A 22,337-nucleotide genomic window follows, 5' to 3' on the forward strand; every position below is an offset into this window, starting at 1 on the left:
AAGAAATTTCTCAGTCTCTTCTGAACTTGGGGGTTTTTTTGTAGTAAAAGAATACTGCACTTTACCCAAGGCTGGTAGGGAGCTCATACACTGAAGGACTTCAGTTGCACATGCAAAATTATTTGAGTGTTTTGTTGGACTTTCAGGGAGTCTCCAGTGGGCTGGAGCTCCAGGTACAAGGTCCTTCCAACAGGGAGTTGTCCACGCAGGCAACCAGCCAACATATGCCAAAGGTTTGGGTCTTAATTCTTCTATTTTAAAAATGCCTTAATATCTCACTTCTGAGTCAAAAGTTAAAAGAGCCCTGAAATAGAATTTTCAATTCAAAGGAAATCTGTGAGGAGACTGGATCTGGAATTTTGGTTTGCTTCTAGAAAAATGAAAGAGTGCCAACAAAGGCAGATTGCAGCTCATATATTTAATTATATCCCCCCCTCTCAGACACATCTGAAGCAGCAGATCTCCATCAGGGAGCTCTTTCCTCACAAAAAGCTGGAGTACTGCTTTCTAGTAAAGAGGGCTGGGCATCAACAGGTATGATGCTGAATGGGACTGTGTGGCCCTAGGGAAGACCCCACAATCTTTCCACGAGTTCACAAACTAGAGCTACTTAATCTGAATCTATTTCTTCCATAAGATGATGACTTGCCTCTGTTTTTCCAGCCCAGTTTTGCTCCATACCCACTTCATCCCCATTCTGACAGCAGAGTTCAGTTCTATTTCATTCTGAAAAAAACACAATGTAAATCTAAAACTATAACAAGTAGACAGATGACTAGAAAGAATCACATCCCTACCTTGGGCTGAGCTGTGTTCAGCAGGACTTACACAATGCATGGAGACTGGATCACTGGCTTTGTAAAATCAGCAGCAAAGTTGTCCACGTGTTTTCTGTGAAGATATCTCTGCACTTGGTAACAAGACAATTTCCCTTTCCCTGAATACCCATTTAATGTGTGTTATGAGTAAGCAATATTGCATTATTCATTGTGATCAGCTTATAATGACTACATAAATCAAGGTTGGTTTACATCAAGCTATTCTCTTCTCCAAGGCACTAAAGAAAATCATCTAGATTTCTCCTTCCCCCAAGAAACACATTTGTGGAGAGATAAAGCTCACTCCTTCCCCTCATTCAGTCTTCACAAACAATATTTTCCACTAGGAAGTCATCCACAGCTGTTAATAGGGAATGGGGCTGTAATCTTTTCTCTCTGATTACATTCAGAATGTTCACAATGCACAATATTGCTCAGTATTGCAAAGTTTTCTCATCAAGTTATAAAATCCAGCTTTGGGACTGGCCAGAACTTGCTATAAGGTCAGAGCACACACACAAAAAAAATGCCTGGCAGATCTTTATGAATCTATACACCTTTCACTCTTGTTAATGCAAGTCACAACAGATGCCTGCTGCTCTCAAATATGAGGCATTTTAATCAGCCTTTCTTCTTCAAAAACTCTTCCCTCCCACCTGGAATTGCATCAACCAGAAGTGGGATTTTTGTTAAAGCTTAAGGCTTAGAACTCAAAGCCATTCCACCAACCTTGATTCAAAACACCAAACAGCTGGATGGGAGCCTACAGATGCATTCCCACTTGGCACACTGCTTAGAAGGCAACTTTGTTCTAAATCTTCACTTATTTATTTTTTTTTTTGGTCCTCCATGATTACATGAGATTCACTCCACAGACAAGATTTACTGCCAAAATGTCCTCAAGAGAGGAAAGTCTGTGTGCTGTGACCTGAGGCACATTGTCCAAGCCACGCAGGGAGCTGAGGAGCAGCTTCTCAGCACAGCGAGCAGAACAGCTCACCCAGGATTATCTGACAGCTCAGTAATGGAGCCTGGGCTTTATTTCATGTCCATGCTGTGCCCTGTGACAAGGGCCAGTGGCAAGGAAACACAAGCAGCATTGTACAGGTTTTGCTTGTAACTGGTACACTTTAGTCACTGGTTCAGACAAAAGGGGGAAAAACGCTCAACAAAACTGCTGCTGGCACCTCGGGCAGACTTGAGGAGGGAAAAGAAAGACAAGAAGGAATTTGCTGATATATTCCAGCCTGCTGGAGGATTATTCACTAAAAAAAATAATTTTAAAGGGAGCTTATGAGAGCCCTTTACAGTGAATCAGTGCAACTGTCAATACTGCAGGAAGCAATGCACCCCTTCAAATTGGTGATGCACTCGGCAGCTGGAGGGCTGGAGTTCAGAGACATCTTAATTACAGATCCTGGCCAGGTGAGGAATCACTTTACCAGTGAAATACAATCTTTTTTGGAGTGCTTTGGAAGGACTCTGGTTCAGTCCAGACAGGGGAGACAACTGAAAACAGCCCTGTGGACTTCCAGGGGCAGGGAACGGGCTCCAGGAACACAGGACACCTGAGAGGTTGGTACCTGGAACTGGACACTGAGAGCTGCTAAAGAAATATGTCTTTAGGACAACAGGGCTTGGATTTAGACCTGGCTTATCCCCCAAGTATCACAAGTGTTCTGCACAGGAGTATTTCTTTCCCTTCTCTGCTCAGAGCCTTGAATCTGCACTGGCAGGTGCTCCTCACATGCAACTCACTTGTTGATAAACTAATGTGTAAATAAATGACACTGTGCAATAAACTAGACAGGAGATGAAAAGGATAAGCAGTTGTGCTGTTTGATGTGGGCAACACAGAACCCGACTCCATTTTTCAGTTTCTCTAATGTCTGTCTAGAATTTCAGGACCTAAAAGACATTAAAAGTGAGACTTCAACCTCCATCTGCTCTCCCTGCAAAAATGATGAGTTGTGTGCAGTATCATTAGAGAAAGCATTAGCTGAAGTATCCTTCCACTTCCAGGCCCTTTTTGATGGACCTATAGCCTTTAAAGTACAGGACTGCCAGTCTGTTGGGATTTTTTTTTAAATCATACACAGAAAAGATTATAATTCTGGGCTGTGTAAGGCCATTAGAGAAGAGCCATTCCAAAAGAAGAGCCAAGAAGCATTTACAGCAGAAACCTTCTCTTGCCAGTGACAGCTTAAAAAAAAGCCAGGCTGGAGCTAAGTATCCGATTTGGTTCCTTGAACATCTGCTAAGCTTTATATGGGCACAGTTAATTCTAGGCATGAAACTGGATAGGAGAAAATCAGCCTAGGACTGTAACTAGGAAGAAAAAAAATAGTAAAGGCTTCACTGCAGGCGAAAGGCTGACTCTGTGCAGCCAGCTCATGCTGGCAGCAGCTGGATGTGCAGCTGGATGTGTCCTGCTGGGCCAGGCCATCAGCACAAATCCTGGGAATTAACACCATTAATATCCTGTCCGAATTAGGGAACTGCAGAATAACTTACAATGACCACGATGAATTATGGTTTGGGATTCTTCCTTTTTTTGTCACTAACATCTGACTTGGTTACTTTAATTACACGGGCTATAGGGGGAAAATGGCATTGATGCAGCTCATTAACACTTCCAGAGCTCGCTAATTAGCCCATCAGATGGAAGAGGCTGCAGAGCACACACGGTAACCCTGGGTAACAGCAGCTCACAGCTCTGACAAGGACACAGCTCACCTGCTAAAGCCATGGCAGTGGGATGTCTCCTCAGAAGGCACAGATGGGACTTGGAAATGAACTGTACTTGCTCACAAACTCCCAGCTTTCACTGCACTCCAGAGCATACACTCATTTGTGGGAGCTGCATTCCAGACTTGGACTTGTATTTCAGAGTGGGACTTGTAACTTTACACATAAGCAGACCAAAAAAAGGCAGAAAATTCACATGAATTAAGCCTTTATCTCTGCAGAGTAATTCCTTCAGCAGCAAGCTGCCAACATCCAAAGCCAGACACGGGAAAAGGGCTTTAGTTTCTCCATCCTTGAACAGTTCAGCTGTACCTGTTGCCATTTGCCCACCTGCAAAACTGGGTTAATGATGCCTGTTATGTGCTGCTTGGAGAGCCAAGGGTGACAAATGCCCTGCAAGCCCCCGACCGACAGATGGGGAGAACTGCCCAGTTCTGGCCTGCTGTCGTTCTTTGCCACTCACCAATTCATTCACCTGTAAGCTTCAGAAAGCAGCACGGGTTTTTCTGTAACAAACAGAGTATCTGCCATCCCTCCAGACACCTCAAGTCTCAGGTATTGTCTCAGCACAAGGTAAACTCATCTCATTCCTTCCACGCTTTCCTTTCAATCCTGACATCAAAGCCATGCAGTCATAGGTCATTCCCCCAGCTGCTCGGGAGCTTGGATCAGCTTTAAAATCAAAGTGAATCTGCATGAGAGAGCAAATAATGCTCCCGTGTGAGTCACTTCGAGCTGGACTTCACCAAAACACGGCGCTTTGTTAAGAGTGACAGATTTACAGCCCATTAAATCATGGTAACAAGCACTTCAGCGCTGCCTTACAGGATTGCAGCGAATGATTGAAATCATTTGCCTAAACTGCTCACCGGGCTGATCCTGCGGCCAAAGCTGCTCCGGGGACAAGTTCCCGGCAGTCAAAATGTATTTCCTTTTACAAGCACTTCAGTGCTCTGGCTGCCAGCAGGTCAGGGAGGGCATCCTGACCCTCCGCTCAGCCCTGTGAGCCACATCTGGAGTGCTGTGTCCAGTCCTGGGCTCCTCAGGGTGAGAGATGTGGAGCTCCTGGATTCATCACCGAAGATGATGAAGGGACTGGAGCATCTCTGTGACCAGGGAAGGCTGAGGAGCTGGGGCTGTTCAGCTTCCAGAGGAGACACTGAGAGGGGGCCCCATCCACGTGTGTCAGGGGCTGCAAGGAGGGGGCAGAGCATGGACCAGGCTCTGCTCGGGGGGCCCAGCAATGGCACAAGAGGGACGGGCAGGAACTGATGCCCAGGAAGTTCCACCTGGACATGAGGAAGAATTTCTTCCCTGTGCAGTGACCGAGCACTGAACAGAGACCAGAGAGGGTGTGGAGTCTCCTCACTGGGGATGTTCCAGAACCATCTGGACACAATCCTGTGCCCTGTGCTCTGGGATGGCCCTGCTGGAGCAGGAGGTAGGACCAGGTGACCCACTATGGGCCCTTCCAGCCTGACCCATCCTGGGATTCTGTATCCTGAATTCCTGCTGGCAGGTGCACAGAGGGATCTAAGAGCAGATCCCACAGGGCCTGGCATCAGCAGCTGGAGTCCATCCTGGGCATGAACTGATGATCCTGCGGGATCTGCCACAAGTTTTAAAGCTACCAACCAGATGAAACATGTCACCAGTTTGCCCAATATTTTAAAACCAAAATTCAATCAGTTCTCTAGGAAAGGTGCAGCTGAGGGGAGGGGGTTGTTTGTTTATTGTTGGGGGTTTTTTCGTTTTGTTTTGAGTTTGAGAGGGACAGAATAACACTGACTTAAAAAATCCACAGATTAAAACGAGGATTCCAGAGCCAGTATTTCCCTGTAGACCTCAGCTTTCCACTGGCTCTTGCAGTCCTCTTGCATTTGCTCAGGCCAATCTCCACATCAGTTCAAAGGGACAAACCCAACTCGAATTAATTTCTCACGTCCCAGCTGTGCAGCACGAATTAAAGAAAGAGTTCAAGAGTTCACTCACATTTAGGCAGACACCATCCTCAAGAAAGCTACATCAAAAGTGCCTATAAAAGCACTGTCTTCATTTGCACTACTTCATTTAACAGAGAATAGCCACTTATATTTGACCATAAGCACCGTGCCAAGAGTCTGCCACTCAATGGGATGCATTAATTCAGAACAATCAGTTAACATCCATCCTCACCGTGTGGAGACATTAGTGAGAGCATTAAGAGGACATTTTCCTTTGCCAACCACAGGGCATTGATAGTTCCCCAGACAAACATTACTTGGCAAGTAAAGGGGCAGTTTAACCTCCTACATTATCTTTACTGGGGAAAAATACCGCTGATTTTACCCTATTGATCCTCTGAATTGAAACAAGTTACATTACTTTCAGTAAAGGAAAGAAAAGCACTACTCATTCCAACAGCTTGAACTTCCACTGGTATTTCTGACAGCACTTGATGAAGTCAGACGAAAAGATAATAGGAACAGTCCATCATTTTCCATGGTATACCTAAAACTACACAAACATCAAATTAAGATGTCAGTCTCGAATTAAGATGTCAGTCTCAGGAGCAGACCTTGCATCTGTTGCTTGCTTTCAAGTGTTTCCACAAACACTGCAAAATGTTAATTTATAACTGATGCAACTTCAGGGCAATGGCCACATGCACCAGCAGGAGAATTACCTTCACACTGTGAAATGAACTGATGATGAAAAGGCATCCAAATCACCAAAGACTAAATTTCACCTGTTTATAATTGGTTTTTCTTTTTCTTTCACTGCCTTTACAATCATTCCTGACATACCCTTCTCTGTGTGGAGCTGGTGCAGTCACCTCCAGGAACCACAGAGACTTTCATCTACCAAAGGAACAGCAAAGAGGGAAAAGGAGAACTGGGACCCACAACTGGCAGATCAGGGAAGCGTTTGAGATAAAAGCAGGAGAAAAAAGGGTGTTCTGATCAGGTTTGCGTTCAACTTCTTAAAATAAAACATCTTTAGAACAAGATAGCAAATGGATAAGAACCACTTGTTTACTAGTTAATTTAGTTTATGAAAAAAAAGGCAAATTTGGAATGTCATTGTTTTGCTTCACAAACTAAGCCCATCTTCCAAAGAAGAACATGGAAGGTAATTTATCAGAAAACACATGCTGGAAAGCCCCAGAAAAGCTGCTCCTGCTCCTTAAATGGGCCACCATCAAATCAGGAATTTCATATTCCAAATCATGATCTGCATAATCTCTTGTAGAAAAAGAGGAATAGTTCTTAGGTTTTTAGATTTTGGTGGGTTTTTTTGGAACCAAATCAGGACCCTTGCTTCTCCATCCTGCTTCCACAAGGCAAAAATCAGGATACCTTAGGAGAAAAACAAAATGTAATTGCACCATGTGAGCTGCAAAACCTCCTTGTAACTCATCCAGAACATGCTGAGCACCCTGGTCCTGCAACATACCCAAATGACAAGCACTGCTCTCCTTTCTCCAACCCAACCTCTTTGCTTCAATTCCAGAGGTAACCCCATAAATATCTCTGTTGCCTTGGACTCAAATCCCACTAACAGAGGGAATCCAGAGGGGACTTGCCCACAGACCCTGTGGCAGTAACCAGATGGAGCTGCATTAGGCTTGAATAACATTTACTGCTTATTCTTCCCCTTGTCAGCTCAAGGATAAAGCTCAAACTTTCTAAGCAATGTTCTGGATCCTTTCCCTGCTGCCTCTGACAAGTTCCAAGCAGTAAGAAATCTTAATATCTGTGAATATGTTCTAACACCTTATTTAACAGTTTGCTAAAACTATGAATTTCCAGTGGGTTTAATATCTTGCAGGTTCAAGTTGGTGCACGAGAAATCTGTTCAGTTTTTCCCTGTCTCGAGGCTTCCAGATTGAAAGGAGCTGCATAGGTGTTAATAAAACACCAGAGTTTTATTAATAAAGCTGCTTCAAATTGAGATACAGGCAGACAAGTTTTCCTTCTCCTCACCCCCTCCCCCAGCCTTACATCATTCTTCTTTCCAGTTTTCACAGCTCATGCTCCAAAATCCCCATATTAACTTCCTGGCACGCTTATTCAAGCACCAATCTCTCCAACCATATGGTTCTAGTCCTGCAGATTGTCTCTCCCCCACTTTACCTCTCCTCCCACAGGGTTTCACAGCAACAGTGCTATGCAGAACTTGTAAAAGTGTATGTCATTTGGAACGTTCCACACCAATCTTCTCAATGAAGTTTCCACAGAAGTCAGTTTAATTAAAACCAGGAATAGAAAACCATGAAAGCTTCATCTCTTTTCAGCTATTGACAGTCGACAGTTTCTGCTGAAGTGGACAAGTCCTAAACTTGACACAAAAGTTTTTCCAAACTTCTAAGCACGAAGCAGAGGTTTTCCCCATCTAGTCCTAAAACAAATATATGCAATAAGATTAAATTATGTGCTTCCTGAGGAACAGTCCATAGCACAAAACTCTTGGATTTTCCCACTTCAATCTTTTGTGTGGCCACTGTCCAACATGTAACTTCTCACCCCATACTCAAATACATAAAGATTAACATCCTCCTCATTTGGAGTGGAAGTTTAATATTGCCAGTAAAGCATTAATCAAAGCAAGAAGCAGGCAGTCTAGAAACCTAAGAAGCTTTTATTTCCTGAGCTTTTTAATCAATCCAGTAATATTTGAGCACTGCTCACATTACTCCACTTGAACATTTCCTAGGAACATGCCATGGGCTACAAAGCTGTGGCAGCATCAGCTCCCTCCTGTCACAAGCTGAAGACTAAACCCTTACAAATTCCTACCAGGGATTGGCCAGAGTGCCCTATTTCTGTGTTGGAGGACACCTCTAACACCACATTCCTTCCCTCTGATGTGATTAAGACATTTTGGGCCAGTCAGACCCATCGAGCAAAGAAACTGGACACGCACAGATCCAGTTTCTGTCCTCACGAAGGTTCATCCTAAAGAGGGAACAATTCCACTGATGCAGTTCCAGCAGCCACATCTTTCACCAGAGACCCAATCACTATTAATTTTGACTTCCCAAACTTCTCTAGGCTCAGGACATACCTGAATTTGGTTCAGGTGGTTCAGATCAGTGTTAAACTGTGTCCAGAACACAGGCACCCACACAAACTGTATCTACTGTATGTTAAAGTGATCCTTGTACTACTGAGATCAACAACACCAATGCAGTTGCTCCCAGAAGCACAACTGCTGATCTCTCTCCTTCCCTCCACCTGGAGATTGGTTGGAGAGCTGCAAAAAACCAACTGATGCTGCCCCATCAGTGAGGGTGAGGCCACTGAGGACAGGCTGGATCCCTGTCCCACAGGGCCCCAGCACAGGCAGGAAAGGGCCCTGCAGAAGGAGCAGTTGGAAGGAGGAGGGTCTGGGCTGAGCTCAGCTTATCTTCAGCTCTCCAAACAGCCCTGCTGCCAGATGTCTGGGCAGAAGTTTCTCCACCTTTAGCAAAGGTGGTGAAAGCCATCATTTCAAACTCTCTTCTACTTATGTGATGCCAGGAAATCTGGCCCCATCAGAGGATTATGACAGAATCCCCCCCAGGCAGGACTGCAGGGACACACCAAAGGCTGGACAACCTGGTGTGTGCCATGACTGACACCCTGGAGGACAATGGCTGATCTCCATGTCCTCAGGAAACACCCATGGACAAACACCAGCCGTGGCAGAACTGCACTTTTGGGCTTCAGCTGCTCAAACCCCACTAACCCTCACGTGGGGTGCTCATATCCCTTTTCCTGGATCCGGCCCAAATTCCCGAGGAGGACCCTCTCCAACAGACAGATGAGGCTGATCATTCCTTGCATAACAAGGAGGTGCCTCCAGCAGATGGGGTTCCAGCCAACCCCAGCACAGGCTGTGGATTTAATTAGAAGTGTTGTTAAACAGATAGGGCTGCGAGAACAGCTCTGTGCCTCATCCCCCAAGTGCAAAGTGGAAGGTGCCCCATGGGACGGGATTCTGCAAAAAATCTATTACAGCACTTCCTTCTCCAGACAGAGGTACAAGAAGCAGATTGCTAGGTGTAAAAAAAATCCCACTTTACCCCTCTGTCCCTCTTCATTCTCTGACAAACAGATCAAGGAACCTCTGCAGACCTGCATTTTTAGGAACAGACATTTAGCTCTTTGCACAGCTCCATAAAAGTCAATGGATCCTCCCAAATGAGTCGTTTTAATAGCCTGCAATAACTTGATAGTAATGCAAACTTGTGGAGCACATTCCCAGAACTCCACGTGCAGGAAATACTTTCATAAAATCATGGCAGTAATGTAATAAATCAGGCTGCCTGTTAATAATGTCCAATTTTGAGAGTTCTGCACATTAGTCTTAGTGTTCAGATTGTTTCTCTGGGCTGTAAACATCCAGTGTGTCTAGTTAGTGACAGTATATGTTTTAGAGAGATAAATATTTTGTAAGGCTTTTCTAACCAACAACAAATTGCCAGGACTGTTTGTTTTAAGCACTTCTGTCAGGCAGCAGCACTAATCTATGTTTATTGATGCAGCAGCACATGTTGTCCTGTACTTTTCTAATTTTAATAACTCTGCTTTCTGTAAAGGGAAAAACTTTTGCCCTCTTCCAGAATACAGGTCACCTTAATTTTCAAATTATTTCAGCATTTCCTATTCTGCTTTTATAGACCTGTGAGGCTTGGGAAGGCTCCTGCTACATCTGTGAGAGCCAAAGTTGTTTTACAGCCCCAATTCTTGCAATTCCACCATGAAATGAAGAGAAAGACAAGCTGAAGAAACGTGTTAAAAATAGCCAGGGAGTAGAAATAGTTTCAGTGTTAAAGAGAAGGGCAGAAAGCATCAAAACTGTTGCACTGTTTTGTTTTATAATGAAATAAATATACAAACAACTGCACATTCAAATTTTTAACCATAATTCATTCCTTATTTCAACCTGGATTTATATTGGATCATGGCACAGATCTCTTATATGAAAAGTCTTCCAGAATATATCAAAAGCCTTCCAAAATAAAGATATTTTAAGAGTTATTAGCAAGACAGATAAAGATTGCTTCAGCACTGAGAAGTTTGTGACAAGAGGGAAGAGCACAAGAGCACAAACTACTGTAGATGGCTCCACAACTATTTTTAAACCTCAAAAATTTAAAAGATGCTGCCCATCCTGGCAATGGGATTTCTTCTGGCAGATTGTTCAGTAAAGCAGTGCACACACAGAGAGCTCTGAGCCACCCTGTACCACGTCAGCTCAAACACCACAGCACACAGAACAAAGATCCCATTCTGATAAACTGGTTATACTGATGGGTTTAAAAGTGATGCTCTCTGAGAAATGGGGACACAATGGAAATACTTGCACATAAGCTTGGGAGACAAAAGTTTGGGAGAAAAAAATGCTGTCACATTGGTCTCATCTTAAGGAATGCTCAGAAAGGTGCTCTCTCCCACCTGGAAAGCAGCAACATGTAGCCACCACAGCCAAACTCTTATAAAGACACCTATTTTCCAAGCAAGCCAGAGAGAACGTTCCTGGAAGCCAATATTTTCTAGTCAGTTGAGAATTGTGCAGAGCCCAACCAGACTCTACAAGGCTTGGCATAGCTGTGAACATGCACAGCTCCTTAACAGAGACATCTCTGCTGGCCACCAGCCCATCTCAGCTGGTTCTGAGGCCCTTCTGTTTGATCAGCACTATTTTGCTCTCAGCTGCAAACACAGCTCAGGGCAGTTGCTGCTCCTCCAGGAGATTGTTTCCCTCTGACACCAACAGAACCTCATCACTTAATGCAACGAGACACTCGGGGTGTGCTGCTGGCATTCCAGAAACTCGGAGCTGACAGCCAAGCCCACGGCATCTTGCTCCAGCAGTGCCCCATACATCAAGAGGCAGGGACAGGCCAAATGCCTGCAAACTCCACAGGGTCTTCCAAGGGGAATGGCACCATTTTCAAATGCCCTGCAGGCAGAACAGCCAGCACCCTCCTGGTACTGGATGCCTGTGCTATGAGGGAGAGGTGACCTGTTCAAATCCTGCTCCATTTCTTTGGAAATAAATCGTTGGATAATGCTTTTCTCTCCTGGTAGTTTCCAGCCTGGAGTGTTGGCCCATGGATCAAGAAAAGACGGTTGAAGTGTGGGTGCAGATTTCTTCCTGTAGCATTTTCTGTGAGCTGCTTAAAAGCCCAGTGCCCTGATTTACAATGCAGTGCTGCCTGCATCCCGAGGAACAGGCTTTGGGAATGTCACCCGCCGTCCCTTGGAGCCTCCAGCCCTTCCTCCTGCCCACACCTCGACAGCAGCAGCAGAGGGTCCCCTCAGAGCAGTTTCTGTGCTCCACAGTCTTGCTCCAGTTGACAGGTGGCTTCCAGCAAAGCTGGGTTTAGGTGTGGACACAGGAAGTAAAACTAAGCCTTAACCACAGGGAGTTCAGTGAAAGTGTGGGACTGGAACCAGCACACACCAGTGGGACCCTCCCATGGTGGTCCATATGGAAAGATGTATCATAGTTTAACCTTACTCATCATTTATGCTGGAGCAAACTGAACACTGATATATATCCAGTAATGAAAAGGTAGTCATGATACACTAATTCTGCCAAATTTACTACAAGTCCTCTCCTAATGACTTGTCCTCCATGAGGGAGGTGGGCTGGTGGCATCTCCATGAAGACTATCAAGTGCATTTTTCCTTGTAAAGCTCTTCAGGCTCACCAGTGTTACAAAGAGCATCTATTTCACAGATTTGTTCCTCTTCTGATTTTTAATTGTTATTTGTGCACTTTGTTGAGCCAGTCCAACCGAAAATGAAAGCTCAAGCATGTTAACAAGCAGTGCACATCCACCCACTCTAAAAATGGAAAGACAAGAACTACTTTTTTCATTAAGGAAACATCTCCATAACTTACTCCCTCTCAGAAAGGTCACATCTGTACCACAGAGAGAGACATGATTTGAAAATCATAAGCTAAAAAAAAAAGCCTTTTTAGATCCAGAAGCCACAAAACAAAGCCCCTGCTTCATATATAGATATAAAGCACTTAATCAGCTGAGATGTGACTGCAAAAGCACAAGTGTCTTCTTTCCCAAAACACAGGTCTGGTGGCTGCTGGTCACTGACAGAAGCACTTCTCACAAAGCAAAGCTGATTTTTTCTGTTTTAAAGAACTCTGGAAGGTTGTGCTTTTCCACTGTCAGCAGTTTTCCAGCACACAACCTCCTCTGTGTCACTGCTAATGACATAACACACAGAGACCATTGGCTGAGGGAATTATTTTTCTCCCTATAAGGATGGAAAGAATCAGAAAGAGTGAGCTTTCTCCTGAATATATTTGGCTCTGCAGAAGACACATGTGATACAAATGTTGCTATGGAAACTATTCTATTAAATAATATTAAATTAAATTTACATATTTAAAGTGCGCAGAAAGAGTTCAGGTACAAAACTAATTAGCCTAATTTCAATCTTGCAATTACAAAGTAGGGCCTGCCAGAATTGTCATGTTTCTTTTAAAAGAGCTTTGGATTTGAACAAGCTGCTTCTCGGCACCCCTTCCTTTCCAAATGAAGCACCTGCACCCCAGTTATTCAGAAAAGTCATTTCTTGAGATAATTTCCAGACACAAGCTCTGCTCCCAGTTCCCTTGGTGATGGAATTACATAGTATTACAGAGACTAACCCAGAGCTGGATTCAGTCTGAACAGACAATGCACTGATTACAGCTCTGCCACCACAAAATGGGAATGTATTTTAACAACTCCCACTTACACCTCACCACACATGGTGTGCTGAAATCCTCCTCAATTAAACACGAGTCCTGCATGAGGCTGGAGGAGATTGTTCTTCCTAATGTTTTCACAGCATGGGGAAGTTTTTTTGAAAGTTGGTATTTTAATGTCTGAACTATTTTTCTTGGGTTAATCACAACTCCCCGTTTCTAACTGGGCATTGTAAATCAGGGCACTGGGCTTTTAAGCAGCTCACAGAAAATGCTACAGGAAGAAATCTGCACCCACATTTCAACCGTCTGTTCTTGATCCATGGGCCAACACTCCAGGCTGGAAACTACCAGGAGAGAAAAGCATTTTATTGAGATAAAACGATTTATTTCCAAAGAAATGGAGCAGGATTTGAACAGGTCACCTCTCCCTCATAGCACAGGCATCCAGTACCAGATCTAAAGCAGTGACAGCACCAACCACCTGCCCTCCTAAGGTCCTCCACAGCACGGGAAAGCTGTCAGGACACAACACCCAGAGCCAAAGGCTCTTCATTTTAACACACCCACAGTCAAAGGAACTCTCCGGGATTTCTCTTGGATTCCTTCACAAAACCACTTTTCATCACACCTTTTGCACTTTCCAGCCACTGATAAAGACACAGACCTTTGGAGTGAGAAGGAACGAGATGAAATAAAGAAATTATCTTTTCAAAGGAAACATTTAACATTTGTTCCATTTCCATGCACTCTCTGTCATTATCCGTTTCTCCCCTATTTTTGCGTTCAGCTGTTACATGCACATCTACTAAGAGGGCACTGAACCACCTCCACCCTCAGAGTGGTCTGAAAAGCCTTAAAAAAGGAAAGGCACAGACATTAACAGAATTTACAACTGTCTCTGAGTTCGATGCACCTTATTCACATGTCCATTGAGTTTCTCTGTTACAATATGGAAAGATGTATCATAGTTTAACCTTACTCATCATTTATGCTGGAGCAAACTGAACACTGATATATATCCAGTAATGAAAAGGTAGTCATGATACACTAATTCTGCCAAATTTACTACAAGTCCTCTCCTAATGACTTGTCCTCCATCTGCCACAGAATCACACAGTTCCTACAGAATGAACTGTGCCTGCAAGTCCACATATGAGAAAACCAGCCTGATGGGATACTTTTAAATGCCTTCCTGTTTCAAAAAAAGCCAGGGAGACACAAGTTAGCAAAACTGTAGAGAAGTCACTGACCGTGGATACAGCAAGAGAATGGAACTGTAATTGCAATGAGCCAGCAAAAGCTTTCAGAGGATGACACACTTCTCCATAACAAACCCTGATGCAAAACTCACACTATGGACAATTCGGAATTGCCACCCCATCAGTTCTCAGCAAACACAAGAAATTAATTCCTTGCCAGTTCTCAGAGGCAGATATACTAATTAAAAGATTTTTGTATACGCAAAACCTCCCTCCAGGTGCATCCTTTTAAGCCCCTCTGGCTCCCGAAGGGAGACAGGAGGTGTGGAGCCAGTCCCATCACCTGAGCGGCTCCGGTAGCTCGCTCAGGGAGCAGCAGCTCATGGACCGGAGGAACAGAGCAGGATTTTAGAGCACATCCCATCCCAGATACAGTAGGGAACTGCCCTGCCACTACCGACATACCCAGTACCTACAACCCAAACTAGGGCCACGCCGTGAAAATCAAAGAACAACCTTAAAATAAGTTTAAATTTAAATACGGAGCTAAAGCGGGCTTCGTGGATTTCCATTTTGCGCAACTCGAACGAACTTAAAAGCCTCGAAGACATCGCAAGGTCTTCACCGTCTCACGCAAGACCTTAAAGCCCTAATTTGCAGCAGGAGCAGCAGCACCTGAGCAGCTCTGAGCCCTCACCCCTGCCCAGAGCTGCCCCGCAGCCTCTGTCCCGGCGGCACAGCCACCCCAGCCCCGTGTGCCCCCCGGACACCCCCAGCCCCGCACGGCCCCCGCACCCCGGGGCGCTCGGAGCGAAGGGAGCGCCGGGAGGCGGAGGCAGCGCAGCCCAGCCTTGCGGGCAGGCAGCATCCCCGACTCCCGACGGGAGAGACGGGGGAAAAAAATATATCTACACACATATAATAATCTATATTATATCTTATGATACATTTAGGTGCCTTTATTCTCCCCCACCCACCCCGATCTTTTTGTTTCCTCTCTCCGCGCTGAGCTCAGTTTGCAAAAGGAGGACAAAGGAGTGGCAGGGGATAAAAAAAATAAAAAAAATAAATAAAAGAACCACGCGCAAAGCCCCGAGGCAGGTGGCGGCACTCACCCCGAGCCGCCGGCTCCGGATGCGGACGTAGCCCTGCTTCACGATGTCGTTGAAATTGGAGGCCATCCTTCCCCGGGACAGCGGCGGCCGCGCCGCTCAGCCCCTCAGCCCGCCCGCATGGCGAGAGCAGCCGCCGGAGCCGCGCCCCGCACCGCCCCCCGAGCACCGCACCGCCTCCCGGAGAGCTTCGCACCGCCCCGCACCGCCCCCCGGACAGACCCGCACCGCCCCCGGAGTGACCCGCACCGGCCCGCGCCCCTTCCTAGAGAGCCCCGCACCGTCCCTGCAGCGACCCGCCCCGCCCCGCACGCCCCTCGGAGCGCTCCGCACCGCTCCACCCCGCACCTCGGACCGACCCGCACCGCTCCACCCCGCTCCACCCCGCACCACCCCCGGAGCGACCGCACCGCTCAGCGGAGCGCCCCGCACGCCCCTGGAGCGCCCCGCGCTGCTCCACCCCGGAGCGCTCCGCTCCGCCCCGCCCGTCCCCTCGGAGCGCACCGCACAGCACCAGCGCTGAGCACACCCCGCATCCACCCCGCACCAGCGCTGAGCACACCCCGCATCCGCTCCGCACCGCCCAGGAGCGCCCCGGGCTGCGGGAAGCGCTGTGGCAGCGCCCGCCCGCCCTCCTCACCCACACCCCGGCACCCCGCGGTGTCCCCCCCAGCCGCAGGTGGCTCAGCACAGAATAACCCGACCTGCCCCACCGTGACTCAGCCCCCTGGTTTTCCCCGGGAAAGCGGGTTTCCCAGAAAGTCTTTCAGGTGCTTGAAATTCTGCCAAGACTCTCCAGAATCCACTCCTGAAGACGGGCAACCTGAGCTGCTGCCCCGTGGCCGTGCCTCGTGTCATGGGAATGTCACACCAGCCTGTTTTCTAGGCAATGTGCAGTTGCAGTGAGGGCTGACTTTGCCTGGCACTGGGCCCTGGGGTTGCCTTCGGCAGCTCCCAAGTTCTCCTTTTCCAGGAACGTGCCAATATTGCCAAGTACACCAGCAATCCAGCAGAGAGGGGCTCTGGTGACCCTACACGGGTTACCTGTTAGTGGCATGCTATAAATACTGTGTCCTGGAAAGAGGGACTGCTCATCTCTTCATAACATCTTTTAATAGCATCACAAATATAGGCCCTCCGAGGAGGTCAGCTAGATGGATGACTTTGACTTTGGGAATTATCCTGCCATGGAAACTACAAACAGGGCAGCGAGGAGGAAAGCAGAGCAGAAAAGCACCACGGAGCACACAAGGAGCACAGGGCCATGGGGAAGTGATGCCCATGTTTATTTAGTGTCCACAAGAGTCACCTCTGATAAAACTGGCCCCTTTCTGGTTTAAATATGTAGCTCCTCTGATTTAGGAGCAGCCAGAAATAATGGTGGTTGCTCTGCTGCAGTAACAGTGTGCTGCTCTCAGTTCGTGCTTGAAGAGGTGATTATTTTGCAAGGCTTTGCGAAATATTAATTGATGGAGTGGATTACGGAGCGTGGGACTCTCCAGCTGAAGGGCTAATTCACTCAGGATAAAGGAGACAAGCCTGCAGTCCTTACTTTGGTATTTTACACTTCCTGTTCCTTTTCACTGAGCTGTTTTACAGAATGTGTAAAATGGAACAGCTTCAGCCATGTGGAACCTTCCACACCCATGAACGAAAATACACCAGAAATGAGAATATTCTGAGGCACGTCTGTGTGTTGGGTAATATGATCTTAAGGCCACCAAGGTGATCAGAGGGATGGAGCAGCTCTGCTGGGAGGAAAGGCTGAGACAATTGGGATTGTTCAGCCTGGAGAAAGAAGTTTCAGGGTGACCTAACTGTGGCCTTCCAGGACCTGAAGGAGCTACAAGAAAGATGGAGAGGGACTATTTCCAAGGGCCTGGAGTGACAGGACAAAGGGGGAATGGCTTCAGACTGACAGAAAATTGGGTTAGATTGGATATTAGGAAGAAATTGTTCCCTGTGAGGGTGGGGAGGCCCTGGCACAGGTTGCCCAGAGAAGCTGTGGCTGCCCCATCCCTGGAAGTGTCCAAGGCCACGTTGGATGGGGCTTGGAGCAACCTGGGCTGGTGGAAGGTGTCCCTGCCCATGGCAGGGGGTGGAATGAGATGATCTTTAAGGTCCCTTCCAACCCAAGCATTCCATGATTCTATGAAATCAACACACAAGTTGCATAGGACAAAACCCCCAATAACAAAAATGTACTTTTGTTGAATATATTGTAGAGCCCCAAGAACAGTGGCAGTGCCAGTTCCACGGTGCCACGTGTTAGTTTTCATTGCTGGTCCAAAGCTAGAAAAGTTCAGCCCCCCAACCTGCTTCATCTCTTATGGAAGCGTGTGTTCAGTGCAGAGACGTGTTTCACTGTCTCAAGCAGCATAAAACTACTAATGCTGGAAGCATCAAGTATGTTCTAAACTCAGGATTATTTAAAAAAAAAAAACAAAACAAAACTAAAAAACCCAGAGAGGCTTATTTTGGTTTCAAAGACATTTGTAGCAGGAAAGAAATTACAGAGCCACTTTAGATGTCTTTTCAACAAGTTTAGACGGTTCTTCTAATCCCTTCCAGTACCTAAACACACACTGCTGGTTTCATTAGTCACTGGCATATTACTGCAGGTAAACACATTCCTAAGAGCTTTGCTAAGTAAAGGTGGATTTAAGCCTGTGCTTATTCTTTGATGAATTAGGATATTAGTGTCCACTTACATTTTCACTTTGAACAACATAAATCCCTTACAAATGCCGTGGTTCAAAGACAAAATGCATTTTAATTCCCATGTGTGCAATATGTTCCAAGAATGTGCCAGAAAATCTCATTGTTCAGGTTTTCAACTCAATGCTATTGCTAGAAAAAAACTTGTTCACCACTTTTTTAATATGCAAATGTGTGCTCTGGTTGTTTTGACAGAGTCCTTCTTTCAGCTCATTTCTATTGACCATTAGCCCTCACTACCAGGATATGCTTTATTAGATCCATGTTTATCTATATTCAAAACTGTCTGCAACCTTTTTAATAAGCTTTCATTGAAATTCTTTTCCTTTTTAATGACAATGGTATTATAATTATTTCTTAGGCAGATAAGAGTCAAAGGTCACTTTGAAGTACCAGCCTGCTGTTAATAATTTAAGTGGATTATTGTTATATTCTAATCTCATAATAACTATCATTGTGCTGCCCTACAACGAGCTCGTTTGCTTTTAGCCCTGTGCAAACAGAAATCACTGTTGCAGATTTTAACTGGAAATGAAGGGAGAGCTCAGATTTTCCCAAAATGCCATCCTGACATTTTAAAAACAAGTTACATTCACCTTATTATATCTGCAGCACATCATCCCCTGTGTCCGTGGTATTATTTCATCACAGTCCACGGGTGGAATTTGACAAACGTCCCTGAGACTTCCCGAGTTAAGGGATAAGAAACTGCCGAGGCCATTTTGAGGAAGCAATATTATCTGTGGAAGTTATTTCCTTGAACAGATGGAGCTGGGACTAGTCAAGCATTTCCTGACAAAAAAAAAAAAAAAAGTTTCTTATTTGATCACCCTGAAATGATTTGCTGGAAATCTATAACACACGTCAATACTTTTTTATGAAAAGCTCCCATAAATGTTTTGTCTCCATAAGGTCAAGATGCCAACATTTCTCCGCTATAGTTTGGATTTTTCAAAGTAGTTTAGAGCTGATAACATCACCAGGAATTGTCCTGACCTTTTCAAGTGCTTTGAGGTTTCTGGAATGCAATATTTCAAACACAGTATCTCCATGAAAAGCTTTTGGGCATTCCTATGTCTAATTTTGTTTTGGTGTGAGATACATTTTCGACATTTCCTTCTGATTTTTGCAATGGAAATTCTGAATTTGGATTAGTTCTAGCTGCAAGGGAATGCAACAGATAAGGAGCAACAGTAAGTGACTGAAATTCTTTTTGAAAATTGATGATTTTTCCTGTGTAACTGCGACTTGGAAATTCCTTATTCTCCTTTTTGTAAAGACAGACCTGCAGTGCTGCTTTGGATCATTTAGTATTGGAAAAAAAAGAAGAAAACTCAAAGTTTATTCTGAATTTATTTCTTTCACAATGCAGAGATTTGATTAGTTTTACCTTATAACTGTGGCTTGTTCTGCCACTGGTGCAAACACAAACCAAACACTGGACACACAGTAAAAAAGTGCTCAGAAATTCACCATTTATGTGTCATTGGGCTACTTAATTTTGAGTGAATGAATTCTGCTGAAATGAAGATTTTCTCTGCTGTTACATCTTCTTTTGTACATCTGTGTTTGTACATCATCTAAGTCTCTGTTCCTAAGATGCCAGTCAGGCAGCTCATGCAATGTCCAGCTCTCAGGCTGAGGAATAGTGTGTTGGGTCACAGAATTTAGGAAACCTCCATAAAATTTGTGCTTTTCGAGGCAACCTGCCTGCTGAAGTGAGGGCAGGACCCTGGGTTAAAACATCCTCATTCGCTCCAGGGATTTTTGAATATATTAGTTCTAAAACTGCATTAGTGAAATGCACACATAACTCACTGGCAGAATTACTATGCAGATGTCAGTCAGTGCCAAAACATGAAAATTCATGAGACTGAACAGTTAACTTAAAAAAACCCTCTCCCATAACAGAATGGAGGCATTGAGCTGCTTGTGCAGTAAACAGGAAAGTGCCTGCCAGCATAAGCCACAGATAATCAATATTTAATGAAAATAAATAATCTATTAACCAGGCTAACATGGCATTTTGCACAGTGCTATCCCAGTATCAGGCACTGAAATTACCTTCCCTCTGCATGATTCATTCAAATCATTCTGCTTCATGTAGAACAAGGTGGTGAAAGGCAAAGATAGTGGAGGGGGGTTGGGCAGCAAATAAAATACACCCTTTTACTGGGAACTCTGGTTCTGATTGTAATATTTTGTCCCTAACGAAATTACTGTCAACACAGCGAATGTTAAGATAGGAATAAATATCTGCTGACTGAGTCTGCAAGCCAAGTGAATCCAGGGGAACATGAGCTATTGAAAACCCAACATTCATTTCGCTTGCTTTGTATTTCTGTGACAGTTACAAGCATTTAAGCACTTTTTCAGCCTCACTCTCCCAAAGACACACATCAAGGGACCTTCCTGCCTCTGCACAGCGTGGCTGGGGGGATTAAGCAGGACTGAGTGGTGGGTCACAAGGTCACCATCCATCCTCCCTGTTCCTATGGGTGATTTATCAGAGCCTGCAGCGTCTCTGGGACCAGCAGCTCGCTCTAATCTGTGCTGTGGCAGAGCTGGAGTGACACAGCCCATGCTGGTACAGCCTGTACTGACACAACCTGTGCTGATACAGCCTGTGCTGATACAACCATGTGCTGGTAAAACTCTGTACTGATACAACCCTGTGCTGATACACCCTGTGCTGATACAACCCTGTGCTGGTGCAGCCTGTGCTGATACAACCCTTACTGATACAGTCTGTGCTGATACAACCCTGTACTGACACGGGCTGTGCAATTGCATTTTCCCTGCCTGCCTCTTTGATATTTCCTGTCTGAGCCAGCACAGGAACATCAATCCCAGAGCAGGTCCCCAGATATGTGCCTGTGGTCTTCACGAAGCCGTGAGCAGGCAAAGCAGTGGGCTCTGCTCAACTCAGACTTAAGCAAGGGCTGAATTTGGATTGCACATGAAAGACTCAGCCCCGTTTATCTGGAGGGGTTGGGTTTAGCTGTGCTGCTTGTGGAGGTGGATTTCACTCCACAGCACACATGGTTGGCGCTGGGGCTGCTCCAGCTACACCCCACAGCACACGGAATAATTCCTCCAAGAGATCCTTCCAAACGCGACCTACCACCACTGATGGCAACATCAATGCCTCTGGAATGAGGCAGCATTTTCCAAGATGTGAAGGTTTCTGCTAAAGGGCATCTCAGGACTCGAATTGCCAATGCCAGCCTGTGAGATTTAGCAGCCAAAGGTGTAGAAATCAGACCATAAATTAGTGTTTTGCCAACTGTATGTTCACAAGGCAACTTGATTGTGAAACTATTAATGGTGCCCAGGGAAATATTTAAGCCAGGACCTGTATTTAATGATATCTGACATTTTTAAGGACATTCTCTAGGAATCTAAACCTTCTAGAGAGAGAGGGTTTGGGGTTACTACCAGCACAGGCTGTGGTGTGCCTTGGCAGTGCTGGAAGAGGATGCTGGTTGTTATTACACTAGATTTAAATAAAGAATTTACTATTATCACACTACAAGAAAAGCATCAGTTAAGTTTCAGTCGAAACCCAAATGTTAAGGATTTTGCTTGAAAATTCAAATGGAAACTTCTTTGCATTACATCACAATTTTAAATGTGAGAAACTGCTTCTAAATCAGACTTCAATGTGTACATTTATAGATATTCCAGTACCCACTGATTCCATTGAAATTTATTTTCTATCGCTTTGTCCTAAATACTCATTCCTGAGCCAATGTCAAGCTAATTTGAAGTCTGTGTTAACAATAATGGCTACAAGGCAAATCCTTATCTTGACTCAGCGCAGCTTTTGGCATTTATTGCCGTGTCTTCTGAAAATTTATGCCTAGAAGTTTTTTTGTTGCTGTTAAATGAGTTAGGAAAAAAGTTTACATTCTAATTATAGTCTTTGCAGATGGCATTTGGAAAAGATATCAAATAGTGTCAGTTTACAATGCAGTTTGTTATTATGTGCTGCTGTAGATTTGGGGGCTGGATTTTACCATTTCCTTGTGCAGTTTCAAGACGAAATTTCC

General features: G+C 45.2%; 1 protein-coding gene across 3 annotated transcripts in view; it reads right to left on the bottom strand.

Annotated features, from left to right (window-relative positions):
• Positions 1-15,697, bottom strand: part of DOK5 (docking protein 5) — a 42,780-nt gene extending 27,083 nt beyond the window's left edge. For all 3 annotated transcript variants that reach the window (XM_027697443.1, XM_027697444.1, XM_027697442.1), the window contains exon 1: positions 15,571-15,697. In XM_027697443.1, coding sequence (XP_027553244.1) covers positions 15,571-15,636 — 66 coding nt within the window. In that variant the 5' untranslated portion in view covers positions 15,637-15,697. The remainder of the gene's footprint in view (positions 1-15,570) is intronic.
• Positions 15,698-22,337: the final 6,640 nt, after the last annotated feature.

Source organism: Neopelma chrysocephalum, unplaced genomic scaffold, assembly GCF_003984885.1.
Source record: "Neopelma chrysocephalum unplaced genomic scaffold, ASM398488v2 Primary Assembly neopelma1_119, whole genome shotgun sequence".
In the NCBI taxonomy this organism is placed as follows: Eukaryota; Metazoa; Chordata; class Aves; order Passeriformes; family Pipridae; genus Neopelma; species Neopelma chrysocephalum.